The 17,921-nt window shown below is 38.1% G+C and overlaps 1 protein-coding gene across 3 annotated transcripts in view; it reads right to left on the bottom strand.

The window, feature by feature from the left end:
- Positions 1 to 6,408: 6,408 nt before the first annotated feature.
- Positions 6,409 to 17,921, bottom strand: part of LOC107698711 (receptor activity-modifying protein 3-like) — an 18,084-nt gene continuing 6,571 nt past the window's right edge. Inside the window, exons 2-4 of one of the 3 annotated variants that reach the window (XM_016499816.1) lie at positions 12,903 to 12,932; positions 11,744 to 11,903; positions 6,409 to 7,710 (exon numbers count right to left, since the gene is read on the bottom strand). In XM_016499816.1, the coding sequence (XP_016355302.1) occupies positions 7,455 to 7,710; positions 11,744 to 11,903; positions 12,903 to 12,932 (446 nt within the window). In that variant the 3' untranslated portion in view covers positions 6,409 to 7,454. Of the gene's footprint in view, positions 7,711 to 11,743; positions 11,904 to 12,902; positions 12,936 to 17,921 lie in introns of all 3 variants that reach the window. The other 2 variants (XM_016499813.1, XM_016499817.1) reach the window with 2 other exon arrangements.

Below are 17,921 nucleotides of genomic sequence, written 5' to 3'. Positions count from 1 at the left end.
ACTGAGCTTACTGAGCTTTGGAACAATGGATCCACAGAGAAATGAAGGAATAGGTCGAAGAGGAAGAGGAGGAGGAGGGAGAGGAAGAGAATGTGGTGAAGGAAGAGGAGGAGGACGTGGTGAAGGAGGAGGAGGGAGATTACTCATTCATCAGCTTGCTCCGATCCGGCGCTGCGTGGCAGCACGTAATTTCAGATGTTGAAGATTCATCGTATAGACGTCGTATAGAGGTAAAGAAGACGGCTCATTAACAACTGAAAACGTTCGATCGATTGCGATGTTTACCAGATGCTACGATCTTTCACAGACGTCTCCGCGACGTACCTGTGCTATCTGGGAAGCAACATAACTTTTGAATATGATATATTGTTTTGAATTTATTGCACCAGTGTGTAATACTATGTTGTAGTGTGTGTTTTTGAAAGCTTGTGTGTGAAAGCTTGTGTGTGATGTCTGAGGGAAAAGTTTGGCTTTTCAGCAAGAGTGAATGGTTTTGAGTGTAGAGCTTCATTCTGACCTGAAAATAGGATGTTTGGGGAATTGGGAGAGACGTTATGGATTTGTGTTTACTGTTTTGAGAATACGAGGCATAGTTTCAAGAAATGTGTTTAAGCAATCGAGAAAAACTTTAATATGAAAAATAATAGTAAAAGAAAAGAAAAAATAAATAATAGTAACAACAAATATCATACTTCAAAATAGTCAGAATACTTGGACCAATAGTGTCAAAAACCTTCTTAAACAAAGAAGAAGGAATGACATCACCTGGAGACCTAGTAGGCTTCATATGCGCAATTATATCTTTAAGCTGCTGTAGAGAAGTAGGCAAAAAACTTGTCAACTGATTAATAGGATCGGCAGGAGTGATCAGCTCATTGCTAGCAGATGAAATTTGAGATCTAATTCCAGCGACCTTACCAATACATTTTTTTAAGAATGCTTCACATATATCAGCAGAAGGAATGAGTGATGGGGTGGCAACAGGATTGAGCACAGCGTTTACAGTAGAAAAAAGTACTCTAGAATTATGACCATTTCTGGAAATAATGGCAGAAAAATCATTTGCTCTAACTAATTTGACAGCCCTTTGATATTCATTCAGACAGTTCTTCAAAATCTCATAAGAGACCTGTAATTTATCTTTAAGCCATTTACGTTCAGCCCTCCTGCACTCCTGCCTGAGAGCACGGGTAGTACTATTTAACCAGGGCTGTAATTTAACTTTGTTTTTCTTAGCCTTGAAAGGAGCCACAACATCTAAAATAGCAGAACAAGAAGCGTTGAATTGATTAACCAACTCTTCTAAATCCATACTATGACACGGAGATTCAAACTAAGGAAGTAAAGGGGAAACCTCAAAAGCTGCTGAAAAACTACTAGCTGTGTAAGGAGTGAGTACACGAGATGCGACAGGAACAGAAACATTACTTATTGTTACACATTACACACACACACACACACACATTTCATTACACCAAATACACAAAATAATGTTCTTTTTAGCAGCATCATATGACCCCTTTAAGAAATTGCTAGTAAATTTCACAAATAATTACAAAGACACAGCAAGTAAAACTGAATTAAATGTGAAATTTCAAAGTAGAACTGAAATAATATTCTCTTGTAAAACATACGCCAATAATCACTCATATATGACAGGAAATAATATTTTCCTTTCCAAATGCATTTATTAATCTGCAGCCAGTGGGATGTAGTTTGTCATGGAATGAGAGAAGAGATTTATTCCTCCATCTGTCCATCCATCCGTTACCAAGCGGCTCTTGCTCCGTAACCGCGGGCTGTTTCCTGTTCCTGTGCATTCAGGAGGAACGCATACAAAAGAGACGCACATGCTGCGAAAAACAATTTCCACGTTATATAATCAGCTTCAGCCGTCTGTTTATAGTTCCAGTCCAATTGTTTAAATATTTCTGTCCTGGCATCATTTAATATTGTCAGGAACGTTGGAGTTCAAAGTAGAGAGAACATCTTCATCCCGATCAGTGCCTGCAATTACAAGAAGTGACCTCGCTGTGTTTCCTGTTAGCTTCTGCTGATATGACGATGAATGTCAACCGATTGAAGAAAAAAATGAATTACATGCTGATTAATAAATCAAATTCAAACACAACTAATCAGCATTCGTTGAGAAAACTGCAGACAAACATCATTACAGTGCAGTGAACGGAGAGTGAGCCACTCGTTACTGTGATAACGACCAGATGGACAAACACCACGCACACACACACAGATCTTTCTTCATTGAGCCTGTGGCTGCACAGAGGTCAGTCTGACATGTACACGAGGAGGAGGAGGAGGAGGAATGTTCCCGAGAGGAAGATGCTTTAATATTCCCTTCAAAACAAACATCATCAGATTCACATTCCCACCATCATCATCATCATCATCATCATCCTCACATGTGACTGAAGACATCAGACTGTAATGATGTAAACCGTTAGTGTGTTTCAGCAGAGTGTGAACTTCAGATCATTTCTTTGGTTTTTAGTGAATGTTGATTTTGATCGTGTCTCTGAATGTTTCACACTCTCCGTCTGAGAATCTGATGATTAATTCAGAAATATTACAGATGTGTCCTGCAGAAGCTAGCTCTCTTGGACTCTTACTGTGGAGCATTTTGTCCAAACGTGTGAAATCAAAGTAAGATTCTGCAGCAGTACATATATATATATATATATACTGTGAACCCTGAGGCCGTTTCTCCTGTTTCTCCACTGCAGTTTAATGTCTAAATAAATAAATAACACACTCTCTTCTGCTGAGAATGTCTTTGATTCTCCTCAGAGACAGAAGCGTCTGAGATCTGAAGAGCAGCGGATCCTCGCTGGGAGTTTGGGAATAAAAGCTCTCAGAAAAAAACCTTTTCATGGAAATACTGTCTTACACAATCGCTTGAACAGCGGGAAGCATCCAAACACCCCACACAAGAGTTTGAAAACGAGCTGGTTGTCATGTTGATCACCGCTGAGCGACTATATTAGTTCACATATGAGTATTATCATCATCATCACCCATCATTTAAGGGGAGCTGAAAATAAAAGGCATTTGTTAAGCTGAGGATATTGTTTTGATGAGATTTGTCCTGCATTTATTCCAGAGGAGCATCAGGCGCTTGTGCTGTAGAGTATAACAGAGAAGATCGATCACTTTCAAAAAATTTAAGAAAAAAATAGATAAGAAAAAAAGATAAGAAAAAACTTCAGTAGGCATACAATAAACTGTCAACTGGATTGGTCCTTACTGCATTTCTATGTTTTCATCAACCCTATCTTGTGGATTTGTCTGTAGAGTGCAGAAGAAATATCAACTCTTCAGCAATAAAAAAAAGACACACAAATGTTTGTCTAGAGTAATTTTTGCTTATTAGTATGGTTGAACTGGATCAAAGGTCAGAAGCAAAGACATTGCTTAATAGAATGGGATTACAGTTTTTCTCGATTGCTTAAACACATTTCTTGAAACTATGCCTCGTATTCTCAAAACAGTAAACACAAATCCATAACGTCTCTCCCAATTCCCCAAACATCCTATTTTCAGGTCAGAATGAAGCTCTACACTCAAAACCATTCACTCTTGCTGAAAAGCCAAACTTTTCCCTCAGACATCACACACAAGCTTTCACACACAAGCTTTCAAAAACACACACTACAACATAGTATTACACACTGGTGCAATAAATTCAAAACAATATATCCAAAACTGGTAAGTTATGTTGCTTGTGGTTCTCCCCCTCAAAAACCTTTTCACATGAACACAAAAGACACAACCAATGTATACATTGGCACATTTTTATTCATTCATGTACTACACAGCACAACTGTAAAAAATGTTTTAAAAAAATAATAAAACAATTATTCCGCCTCATCATCCCATCTTTGTTCTGGGTCAGGCCAGAGAATCTCGTCCACATCACAGGCTATATTGGCCCTAGCCAGGCAGCGAGGGTAAAATCCTCTTGCATGCCTCATCCACCCCTGGCATGCATCTACTGATATGTCTAGGCAGGCTTCTTCCATGGCCTGGAGGAGGGGAGCACGGGTATAAGGTTCTCGGTCATACACTTTCCACCGCCATGCCGAAAAAAACTCCTCTATCGGGTTTAGAAAGGGAGAGTATGCAGGCAGAAAGATGTTAGAAAACCTCGGGTTATTGGTAAACCAGTCACGAACCAGAGCAGCGCAATGGAAGCTGACATTATCCCAAACAACAATGTAACAAGGCTGCTCTGGCTGTGCTGGTTCCCTGAGGTCCAGCTGGAACATATGCTCTCTTAGACCGTCAAGGAAAGCAAGGAGTGCGTGTGTGTGTGTGTGTGTGTGTGTGTGTGTGTGTGTGCGAACTGAACTGACGCAGATGAAAGCATCACCATCAAATCCCGCTCAGAGAAGCTCACGCAGAATGATCTTCTGTCACCGACACTATAAGCACACTATACTTCGGCTCTGCGATCCACAGCAGCGAGTTCACAAATGGAGTTCAGAGTTAAGAAACTCATCAGAGGTCATCTGAGAATCCAGTTTCATCAGAGAAACTCTTACTCTTCATTTCCTCACGCTGATCTTTCACAATCAGCAGCGATGGAGAAACATCATCTGCATCGACTACTAAAATCACGTTACATTAACCAACCATGATCGTCATTGAGAGTCAACACAGAGAGAGTCTGTTCATGATTCATTCATGAATCAAACACTCATCTGAACACATGAGGACCAAACCAGAGCCACAGCTGACCTCTATCAATATTATATTCAGCCACATATAATGTATGAGTGTGTGTGTGTGTGTGTGTGTGAGCGAGCGTGTGTGTGTGTGTGTGTGTGTGTGTGTGAGTGTGCAGTGACGTTCAGAGACAGTAGCTGCGGGTCAAAGTCAGTGTCAGAAACTCTATTTAACTCTATTTCCAGCTGAAATCTCAGTGAATGTGGGTCGTGTGTCCAGACGGGCGTCAGATGCATCATTTCCTGTAACACTGACACAATAGAGACTAATATTAGCAGAATTCAACCTTTATTCCAGAGCTGAGATACATTTATACTGACGCTCTGCTGCTGTCGAGCAGAAGAACAATCATATTTACTGTATATGTGTGTTTTTCTGCTCGACAGCAGCAGCGTCTGGAATCGATGTATTTATTATGAACATTACAGATGAATCACAGCTGTTTAGAATCATTGAGTGAACGAATCATATGATCCAAAAGTGCTGCATAAATCTGAAAGAAAATGTGTTAGATATCATTAGATATTGACCTGAAGCTCCTGTTAAAGACAAAAACGACCCATTCCAGCCTGGTTTGAGCTGAAGAACCGCATCAAAATCAACAGTGAAACATGAATCATGAGCTGCTGCGAGTGAATCACATCAACACTTCAGAATGAATCAAACATGAACAGAATAAATCAGATCATTTATTATCTAAGATAGACAGAAACCCTTTGCTGAAACAGTGCTTGAGTGTCAGATGAACGTATAATTGATGATTTCAGCAGGAAAGAAGCTCTGATTGATTCTGCGTTCCAGATGAACATCACGTCCTCAATCTGTGCGTCCAGTTAAACTTAGCTCCGTTGTGCTTCTGCGTGAACTTTAGCAGTGTGGGAGTTCTAAAGTAAACAGGAAGTGAGCGCTGGAGGCACTGAAAACCTCTCAATCGACTCTCAAGGCGACTTCCGATAATACACTCCGAACAGAGAGCCTGCTGGCAGCAAAACACACAGACCTACAGGAATATATATATATATATATGAGGCCTCAATCAAACACTTCAATTTAAGATTTATGCATTTGAATTAAAAACTTACAGCAATGAAACAGGTCAGATTTCTGTAATAGTGTTCATAAACTTTAAATACTTTAAATACACAATAACTAGCTTTATATATTTATCATTAATAAATAAAGTTTGTTTCATATAACTTTATACACTGCAAACAATGATTTTCTTACTTAGATATTTATACTAGAAAACAAGACAAAAATACTAAGAATTCTTGAATCAAGATGAATTTACAAGTAAAATGACTTAATATATTATGTCTTATTTTCTGAAAAAAAAGATCAAAATTATGTTAATATTTGCTTAAAACAAGTAAAAATATCTGCCAATGGGGCAAGAAAAATACTCTTGTTTAGTCTTTGAATTAAGATTATTTTTCTTACTCAATTGGCAGATATTTGTGCTTGTTTTAAGCAAATATTAACATAATTTTGATCATTTTAAAAAAACAAAAACAAGACTTAATATCTTGTCATTTTACTTGTCAATTAAATGCATCTTGATTGAAGAATGTTGAATCAAGACAGAAATACTAAGTAAGAAAATCATTTTTTGCAGTGATATATTTATCATTAATAAATAAAGTTTGTTTCAGTTCAATTCACAGGTAGTCACATCTTCATACTTTTAAACTGAATTTATTTATTTATTTTCACAACAAACAGATTTAAACCGAATCTAAGAAACTGTAATAAACTCTTTTTTAAATATTTAAATAAAATCAAGTAGATGCAAATAGTAAAGGATTTCTTGAGTGACCTGTTTCATTGACGAATAACTGATAAATATGCATTACTTTCAGTTTATCAGTTCATGCTAAGAAGTTTATTAGTTTATGTTAGAACTGTGAAATCCTAATCGATGGAATATGTTTTATGCAGTTCAAATACAGAAATGTAGGCTGCTGTTCTGCACAGCAGGATAAGAAATGCTGCAGATTGACGAGACGACGCTCACAGACGATCATCATCTCTCCATCAGAACACACACGTTTGGGGAACACGGCAGCGGTTCCTGGAGCTCTTTTGGTGAAAATCATAACCAGGCCACTTCTTCCTCTCATTCATCGGCCGCGCTGGGAAAGACTTTGATATCCTTCCTGCGGCGCGAGCGGCTCTTCTGCAGAACACGAGGCCAGGCGCTTGAGAGCAACTATTGTCTTTTGTTTGTATCTCTAAGTCGCACACAATACACGGCTTTCCTTCTCATATAAATAATACCGTCATCCTAAAACCAGCCTGGCCGGATTCTCACTCGAACTCGTTCACATGTCCCGCTTCAGGCGTTTGTGTTTCACAGGAACATGTTGATCATTTAGTCAGAGAAGAAAACTCAAGCTAAAATCACTGGATAAATGAGCCGGCGATGCGTGTCGAGATGATAACGAACCCAACAAAAACCACAAACACGGCAGTGTGAGCTTGACAAATACTCTAAATCTACGTTATTTAATTAAAACATTAAATAATAGCTGTACAGTGCATGATACATGTAGTCCTCCTTCCAGAGATCCTGACAGAGCTTCACTCCCGCTCTCTATTTGCACTGAATTACAGCTTTTTCATCTTCCCTCGTCACAGTTTCTGAAAGCTGACACTCAAACAGCAGAAGCACACACCAAACCTGCTGTGAGCGTGTTCTTCATCCACAGACGCTAGGCGAGGATGTCGCTCCGCTTGCTGCACCACACCACCAGCACCACCATGGCCAGCGTGAGGAAGACGGGCACGAGGATGAGGAGGGTGAGCGTGTCGTCCGGCGGGTCGACCAACACCACGTGCTCCAGGCTGCAGTTGGAGAAGAAGTGCTTGTGGATGCTGATGATGAAGCGCTCCACCGCTGGGTTCGGCCAGAAGCAGCCGATGCGCTCGGCGTTCATCTCCGTGCAGAAGGAGAAGACGTGATACTCTCTGAGGAGACAAGCAGAAACCTGATCTGAATAAATAAGCTTTCCATTGATGTATGGTTTGTTAGGATAGGACAATATTTGGCCGAGATACAACTATTTGAAAATCTGGAATCTGAGGGTACAAAAAAATCTAAATATTGAGAAAATCATCTTTAAAGTTGTCCAAATGAAGTTCTTAGCAATGCATACTACTAATCAAAAATTAAGTTTTGATATATTTACGGTAGGACATTTACTAAATATCTTCATGGAACATGATCTTTACTTAATATCCTAATGATTTTTGGCATAAAAGAGAAATGTATAATTTTGACCCATACAATGTATTGTTGGCTATTGCTACAAATATACCCCAGCGACTTAACACTGCTTTTGTGCTGCAGGGTCACATGTGATGGAGAAATTCAGGTCGTTTTCTTTCACAGCAATCAGTGCATCACTCATTTCCTTCAGGACGTCAGCCAGAGAAACGGCTCATATTCAGCGTTTAATGACTCTTTTCAAACAAATCTTTCCAATTAGCCAGAGTTCTGCCCGTGACTTGAGCTTTATAACGCTAATAAAGTTCTTTCCTCTTCATCTTCACTGAGACGCAGATGAACAGAATTTACATCACAATACCAAAGCACACTTCCTCACACAATCCTCCTGATCGACGTCCAGAACACAAGATATTAATACTGGCACAAAGAACATGAAGCCTGATTCTGAGGATCATGAAGATGCTTTGCATTGGGATATCTTCATGACAATTAAACACATGCAGACTCTTCTTTGAGACACTACAGGCGAAACCAGCGTGTTTTCATGCACTGCTAAAGTTTTGCTGTATTTTGCTCCATAACATATCTTTAAAGAGTTTTTTCTCTTTACAGTTTTATTCCTCTCTATATTCTGAAGGTTTGTTCATATTTCATTCACACTGATTTATAAACATTTCACTCCTAAAAACATGGTGAAAATGTGTTTGTTTTCTGTCTGTTGACAGTATTTTCTGATTTATGGAGTGATAAAAAGAGAAATCCAGAATCCCCTCTGGAAAAACCTTTAACTCTAATATGAGGAAAAAATCTAAGAAGTGTGCAGATTTAATTTGCATATTCATACATAACATTTCAGAAACATTGTAACATGGTTTTAAACATTGTTAATTTGTGGTGTTTCACTTTCTTATTAAGTCATATTCATTTGTATAGCACTGTATTCCATACAGATTGTTTCAAGACAGCTTCAAAGTAATAACATTTTTTCTAATTCAATTATTAATGTCATGAAAAAAAAAATCTCTCATCATTGTAATATAGCCACAAAAATCGGCCTATACAGACACAATGATTGTTTTTATTAAAAGCAGAATGTGACTTTCAAAATGAAATAATAATTTTTTTTTTCATAATGACAAGAATGTTTGGGATTAAATTAATTTGATATGAATGCAAAACAGGCTTTGCTTTCTTAATGAAAATGAGTGTGTGTGTGTGTGTGAGTGTGTGAGTGTGTGTGTGTGTGTGTGTGTGTGTGAGTGTGTGTGTGTCTGTTATGATCAGATCCCATTAGCACGGTCGTCACTGATTCTCTATTGGTCATGTGATCGTATCAGCCGTTAGTAAAGAGCTCATCAGGGACCGCAGCACTCACTATCTGTCATCAGCAACCATCTTCAGCAAAAACACACCTGCTGTCCCATCTGCTGATGTTATCATGGAGAAAAACCTCCACCAGACCAGAGAAACGCTGATCTGCTGAGCAGAAGACAGTGAGGCACAGCGAGACAGTCTGAGACGCGTCTGAGCAGGTCAATCTCCAGTGAAATACTGGACCTCAGTGACTGAATAAATGAAGTTAAAGAGGTTCATGAAGGTTTCCTGTGATTAGTATGCAAATGAGCGGCTGTGTGTGAGCTGTGATTGGTCCCTGCTGACGCCTGTAGGCTCTTTCCTCCAGAGTCTAGGAAAACAGTCCCGCTCAGGATCTCAGTAATTGGGTTCATGTTGTGACCCGTCTAATGGTCTGTCTTAATAAAGCGTCCAGCGGTGAACCTAATGGTGTGCAAGTGAGTCGTGGGTCACTGATGTTCACCAGCGTCCAGCTCAAACCCTCGTTTCTGATTATTATTATCGTTTTGATGGTGTTTGAGTCACTCATCACTGGAACTAGAGCTCTGCAGACGTGAATGATTCCTCACATCTGTGTGTTGCTGTTACTAGTCATCAGAGGCAAAAAACATTTAGTGTATTATTCGTTTTCTGAAATGTTATGTTTAAATATGCAAATGAAGCATTCTCTAATTAAATACGCACAAATGCACACATTTCCAGAACATACATCTGATTATTGGATAAAAGTCAAGTTCATAATTTGTGTTTGATTTTGTTGTCTTATTAGAGTTAAAGGTTTTTCCAGAGGGGATTCTGGATTTCTCTTTTTGTGCATAAATCAGAAAATACTGTCAACAGACAGAAAACAAACACATTTTCACCATGTTTTCAGGAGTGAAATGTTTATAAATCAGTGTGAATGAAATATGTAAAAACAATCAGAATATACACTGCAGAAAATGATTTTCTTACTTAGTATTTCTGTCTTGTTTTCTAGTATAAATGTCTAAACATTCTTGAATCAGGATGAATTTACTTGACAAGTAAAATGACTTAAGATATTGTCTTATTTTCTGAAAAAAAAGATCAAAATTATGTAAGCTTTTGCTTAAAACAAGTAAAAATATCTGCCAATGGAGTAAGAAAAATAATCTTAATTCAAAGCTAAACAAGAGTATTTTTCTTGGCCCATTGGCAGATATTTTTGCTTGTTTTAAGCAAAAACTAACATAATTTTGATCATTTTTTTTCAGAAAATAAGACAATATCTTAAGTCATTTTACTTGTCAAGTAAATTCATCCTGATTCAAGAATTCTTAGTATTTTGTCTTGCTTTCTAGTATAAATATCCAAGTAAGAAAATAATCTTTTGCAGTGTGGAGAGGAATAAAACTGTAAAGAGAAAAAAACTCTTTAAAGATATGGATTGTAATTAAAATCTATAGACAAAAACAGATAAAGTGCAATAAAATAAACACTTAATGTGTAGTTGAATGTTTTCTTTGCATTACTCTGAAAGAAAAGACAAAAACTGAGCAGTGCATGAAAACACACTGGTTTTGCCTTATTCTTAATAAATACTGTCCATTTTAAAGACATGATCTGGACATGTGAAGGGTCACTGTCATCTCAAGAGTGAATGTGGTCAGAACTGCTGGCTTCTGTTCCAGATAAACATGTAAACAGTGTTGTGCTTCTGGTTTATCAACATCTGACCGGCTGACGAGTGTCAAACACTCCTCGAGTCTCTGGAAGGAGCTCAAGATCAGTGTGAACTATGAGTTCCTGGAACGTCTTCAAGAATAAACATCAGCAGATCACAGATTCATCAATCACAGCGGAGCATTTACAAACACACGCAGCAGATCATTGAGTCTGTGAGAACCGTTTAACTACTCAACTAGTTACCCGTCCGAGTCCTCACAGCACAAATACAGCAGAACGCAGTGTGTTTCAGAGTCTAACACTCTCCAGTGTCGCATCATTCATCATATTTGAGTGGATATGATCCAGATATATTGATCTTCAAATCAGCCTCATAAAAGTGACGGGAAGCGTCTCATTATGCTCAATTACTTCAATCAGAAATGTTGAACTGCATTGATCTGAATAATGGTTCTATTGTTTTCTGTAGAGCTGCTTACAGCTAAAATTGGATTTGTTTCATCATTTATGAATTCTACAACATTAACAATGTATTTTCCTGTTTATTACTGTGAAGATGCTTTGAATCGATCTGAATTGCATAAAGCGCTGTAGAAATAAATGTGACGACTTATGAATTGAAAAAGAAACACAAACACACACATACTCTCTCTCACACACAGGCTCATTAATGTTTAATTAAGCTGGACTCATTGAGATGAGTGACTCTTGTATTTGTATAGATTGGAGAGTAAAGTGCTGTAGAGGATGATGATGAGGATGGTGATTCACCTGATGAAGTGCGTGAGGTTGCATCTGTCGTCTGGATGGACGTGATTCATGTCGCTGCTGAATCGTTCTCCGCATCTCTCCATCTCCAGCAGCAGGAGCGTTTGATTGCACTGCAGGAGCCACGGCTGCTGGGTGAACGATTGATCAGCGCCGTCTGCGTCTGAAGAGACAGAGCATCAGTCTACATGCTGAGAGACACAACTGAGACACGACTGAGACATGATTGAGACACGACTGAGACATGATTAAAACACGACTGAGACATGACTAAAACATGACAGAGACAGAGCATCAGTCCACATGCTGAGAGACACAACTGAGTCATGACTGAGATTTGACTGAGACATGACGGAGACATGACTGAGACACGACTGAGACATGACAGAGATTTGACTGAGACATGACGGAGACATGACTGAGATTTGACTGAGACATGACTGAGACATGACAGAGATTTGACTGAGACATGACTGAGACACGACTGAGATTTGACTGAGACACGACTGAGATTTGACTGAGACACGACTGAGACATGACTGAGACATGACAGAGATTTGACTGAGACATGACTGAGACACGACTGAGATTTGACTGAGACACGACTGAGATTTGACTGAGACACGACTGAGACATGACTGAGACATGACAGAGATTTGACTGAGACATGGCGGAGACATGACTGAGACATGACAGAGATTTGACTGAGACATGACTGAGACATGACTGAGATTTAACTGAGACATGACTGAGACATGACTGAGACACGACTGAGATTTGACTGAGACATTACTGAGACACGACTGAGACATGACAGAGATTTGACTGAGACATGACGGAGACACGACTGAGACACGACTGAGACACGACTGAGACATGACAGAGATTTGACTGAGACACGACTGAGACATGACTGAGAAACGATTGAGACATGATTGAGACACGACTGAGACATGATTAAAACATGGCAGAGACAGAGCGTCAGTCCACATGCTGAGAGACACGACAGAGACACGACTGAGACTCAACTGAGACACAATTGAGAGATGATTAAGACATGACTGAGACATGACTTTGACACACGACTAAAACATGATTGAGACATGATTGAGACATGACTGAGACATGATTGAGACATGACTGAGACATGAGAGACACTCACCTGATAAACCTCTCGTCATCAGCATGTTCACTGCTAAAACAAAAAGAGTTTCATGATTAGAACCCAGATATAACTAGATTCATATCTGATTCATATCATATTCATATCTCTTTATTTTAGGGAAGAAAAATACTATTATGAACCACATTTCAATTGAATTTATTCCATAGTTATTGAACTGAATAATTTCAACACTGAACTCTACTATGGTCTTCTGCAGAGCTGCTTATAGCTGAAATTGAATTTGTTTCATAAATTTGCAGCATTAACACTGTTATTTTCCTGTTTATTTCTGTGAAGATGCAATCTGTATCAAATTAAGACCTCTAGAAATAAAGGTGACTTGACTTAAAACAATTTACAACCATAGTAGTATTTTAAACCCACATCAAACTCACCAAGTACATTTATACATTATATTACTTATATATTATACAGTTAGATCACACAGCAAGACTTGTCAGTGTTATTCCAGCATCTAAAGCAGCCTGCAGCAGCATGTGAATGGATCTGGTGTTCAGCAGGGCTGTCAGTCCGTCCCTGAGGAGACGCATGAATATTAAGCACAGCAGACAGACGGCGGGATGCGCATGCTAACAGCACATGCTAACGGCGCATGCGAGCGCAGATCCCTCATGCACATCAACTCAAACTGTGTTCAGAGACGTTAACACAGGCCCCAATAGAGTCCTAACTCAACAATATCATACCGCCGCTGCTTCATTTCTGAGAGCTCTGAAAGACAATCTTGCATTTATATTAGATAATAAAGCCATAAAGATCCAACAGATCCAGTGACTTCAACCTCACATTTCAAAGTCTGATGAAACTATGATGTTTCTAAATCTTTATCACATTTTCACTTGTTCGGTTCAAACATCATGTCAGTTCTTCTTGTAATACAGCGCACGAGTCTAATGATCTGCGTGAAGATATCAGACATCAGATAAACGAGTCGCAATGTGTCACCAGTTCAGGCCTTAAAAACACTTGACTGTTATTGTGCTAAATTTAGCGGCTTCCTGCATCCGGACACAGACGCGAGCACCGTGATAATGTTCAAAGGCTTCAAGGAGCTGCTGAGTTTCCCTGGAGAAGCTCTGAGACGCTGTCCATCATCGGAGCAGGGCATTCTGGGATCAGGACTGGCTTAAACGGTCCAGACACTAAAACACTCTCTGTTTGATTCAGGCGATTCATTCAGAGACGAGACACACCGTACTCTAGCAAAAGATGTAAATGTCACTGTAAATGTCAAACGCCAAACACACTCGGACCTGAACATCATCAATTACACATATATTTTAGTGCTGTCAAAATTAGCGCATTAATTTTTCCAGTTTGACGGGGTTTACAATTTTTAATGCAGTTAACTCAGGGGTGGGGCTTGGGTTGGCCACCCCAACTGCTGCTTCTGTCACTTTATTCTTGACAAGAATTGCGTTTATTTAGACACACAATGTTTTTATGCGCACATCAAACAGGAGAACTTGCTCCACTTCATCTCAAACGAGCGTGGAAACACACGGTACAGGTGACAAGGTGCTTCAGTAGAACATCAGTGAACTGCAGTCAGATGAGCTGTTGTCAGGCCATATGCCAGTAAAAACGAATTTTCTCGCTGTAGCCTGTATCATTTCATATTAAAGCGCGGATGAAACTACGAGCGTGCATGTCAGATCCGCGTCATGTTCAGCAGAGGCAGCTCTTAAAGTAATAGCAGCCAAATAATCTAATAACCAGCTGCTGTGATGTCTGTTCATCAAAGAACAAAAGAAAAAAGAGGAAATCAATAACTATTGATTCATCTATATTTAATTTAGAATTTAGTGTTTGACAACTTTATTCAGTTTCTGTATATAAGGGCACAGGTAGCTAAATATGACATTTATTATAATGGGTTTATATGAAGATTGTTTTAAGTTCCCTTCACTTAAATTAGTTGTTATTTTTGAAAGTCTAATAAATGTTAAAAATAATAGCTCTCAATTATACTGTAATGTTGAATGGTTAAATATTAGGAAAACATTTTTCCTTCAGTCATAAAAAAGAAGCCATTAAACAAATAATAAAAATATGCTGTCTTTATGTTGTTTCTACATTAATTTGATGATTGATTGTGAAATTATTGCAATATAAAAGTATATTTAAAAACTTAAATGTTAGGTGGGATTAATCGCGATTAATTTCAGAAAAAAATTGTACGATTAATTAGTTAATTTTTTTAAATTGATTGATAGCACTAATAAATTTCCATCCATTCGGATTAAACACTTTTAACATCAACAATCTAATAAAATTAATGTGATCATATTTGTCAGTCATACATCAATGAAACTGAACAATGAACAATGCACTCAAATCATGACAGTTTATTATTAACTATTTGATTGTGTTTAAATCATATTTTCAGAATGCATTTATTCAAAATAATTTAAAATAATAATAATAATATTTAGTTCAAAGCTTCAATGAACTGTTCCACTTCAGAAAGTCGGGTTTTTCTGCCTATTATTTCATATGTCAGGGTTAATGTGAATATATTTGCCATTCAGCTTAGTTTGATGCTCATGATGAGAATGTAAAGACTCTCTCATATTCACCTGCTGCTGTTTCTCTGCCGCCTGAAATAAACCATCGGCCTTCATCAGCAATCAAAACAACTCTAGTTAAACGAGCTCTTCACAAACGAGCTTCACATTCAAGAGTTTATGGAATCAGTAATATCTCTGCTCCTCCATTCACTTCTGTAATTATAATGTTTCTTTGCACGATATTGATGTTTATATAAAAACGAATGAGCTGACGAGGTTATAATGTGCGTTCTCATGGCAACGGCTCCGTCCACTCAGAGCAAAAACACAACGAGAGCTATTAAACTCAACCGGGTAATTATTTGATGATAGAACCAGCATTAGTGTGTGTGTGTGTGTGTGTGTGTGTGATGTGGGTGAATCACAGCAATGTAATGGTCATTCTGAATGACTGTCACACACAGTAACGAGACACGCTCACTAATGACAGCGGCTGATGGTGCTGCTGGATCACAGCCTCAATTAAATCTGGAATTAAAGGTGTTTCTGCGCTTCCTAATGGAACTGCGTCCAATTTGCCTTCGCAATTTTCTCCCAGTCACTTCAGGTTAGTGTTGAAGAGCCGGTGCTGAACGTCTGCTCGTTCACACAGCCATCGTCAGGCTGCTCTTAATCACTGATGGATCTTAATTAAACACGCCTGTGCATTTAGCAGGTGCTTTTATCCAGAGAGTCTTGAGTGAGTGAATCAAACCCATGAGCAGCGCTGGCTTTCACATGCAAGTCAAAGAATATACAGCGTTTAAACTGGCCACAGCTATACTAGACATACCACAAAAAGTGATTTTTAAAAGTTGTAAATAAAACAACGGTTATTTCAGTTTGCCTACTTCAAAATTTCAGTGTGTTACTTGCCATTTCTTTGTATTTCTTTGTGAAATGTTCTATCAGTGAAAGCTGTATAAGTAAAGACACAATGACAGGATGAACACCGGAGCTCGTGTGGAAGAGCGTAAAACACAACAAGGTCAAAAGGTCAAAGCTCAGATGAAAAGGTCAGAGAGGGAAAAGTGCATTCAGAGAGCATGATGGGAAATATCACAGACAGACCCAGAAATGAGGAACAGGAAGGTGTCTGATACTGACCAAATAAATATCATTATAATATCAGTCAACACTAGAATTTTCTAGTCATTTTTTTTTAGAAAATTGTAAGGACTGGTTTACAGTTTTGTTTTTTTACACGGAAAATCTTTCCTCGTCACACAGTTTCTGAAAGCTGACACTCGGAACAGCAGAAGCACACACCAAATCTGCAAAACCATACACTAATTCTCAGCCTTTGACTCCGTTTTTAATTTCATAAAACACTTTTTGCAAAACACAACACACAGTTCTCTATGTAACACACACAAATCTAACAGGAATTAATATTACGGCAAAGGTGTTTGCAAATGTTTGCTTTTGAGATGTGTTTGTGATATTTTGAATGCAGTGCTTCGTTTTGCAAGAGATGCGAGGCGTTTTGCATTGTTTGTGCAATTCTTGGATTTGTGTGTAAAGTTTTGAAAAAAAGAGGCAAAGTTTTGAAAATGTGTGTAAGTAGCTGAAAAAAACTGTAAGTTATCATTCATATGAGATATTTCAGGTATTTTATATATTTTGTGCTGCTAGCTACACACTGCAAAGTTCAGTCAGTGATTACAACTGTAATGAAATATTTGATTGAATCTGAAAATGCAATGATTCACATAGAGATAAACAGAAACGGACAAAACTAAAAATCTGATGTCATAACAGATCTGTCTTGCAGTGTGATGCAAACTAACACACCTGCCACTTTTTATTTCACATCTTTCTTTGTTCTTCATTTTATTACCATTTTTTCTCTTCTAAAGCAAAGGCTACATACTAAAGCTTCACTGCATTTTTAATGCATCATTTACTCAGTTATTAATAATAATGATCAATTATAACCCATGTCATTTTTTAATACTTCTTATTTTCAAATAGTTATGTAAAATATATATTTTCAATAGTTTTTGTATGGTACCAAATTTGGTACTGAAAAATGTGACATTTTACCTATAGTGGTAATGACAAATATTTAGAATTAGTTTTCATTTTCTTTTTTCATTTTAATTATAATCAAAATTTTGTTGTGTTTTTATTCATTTTTAATCTAGTTTTAGTCATTTGGTCCATCAAGACAAACTGAATGAAAATGAGAAATATTGCCTTCGCAAACAGATGAAGGAAAATATGTTTAAGTTTATATTCTATTTTATATTACGTAAAGTTAGTTGTATCTGAAGTAATGCGAGTTTATGTGTGGAGTACAGTAGGTGCGGAGGAGCATCAGACACACAGAAGCTCTGGAGGATTCGTGAGTCACATCAGATTCATCAGAACATGAACACACCAGCACTGGTGTCAGTCATCATCAGATCCGCTCGCTCCGGCCTTCAATTACACACACACACAC

Source organism: Sinocyclocheilus anshuiensis, unplaced genomic scaffold (assembly GCF_001515605.1).
Source record: "Sinocyclocheilus anshuiensis isolate Anshui unplaced genomic scaffold, SAMN03320099.WGS_v1.1 scaffold1814, whole genome shotgun sequence".
Taxonomy (NCBI): Eukaryota; Metazoa; Chordata; class Actinopteri; order Cypriniformes; family Cyprinidae; genus Sinocyclocheilus; species Sinocyclocheilus anshuiensis.
This window is presented reverse-complemented; position numbering and strand designations above follow the sequence as displayed.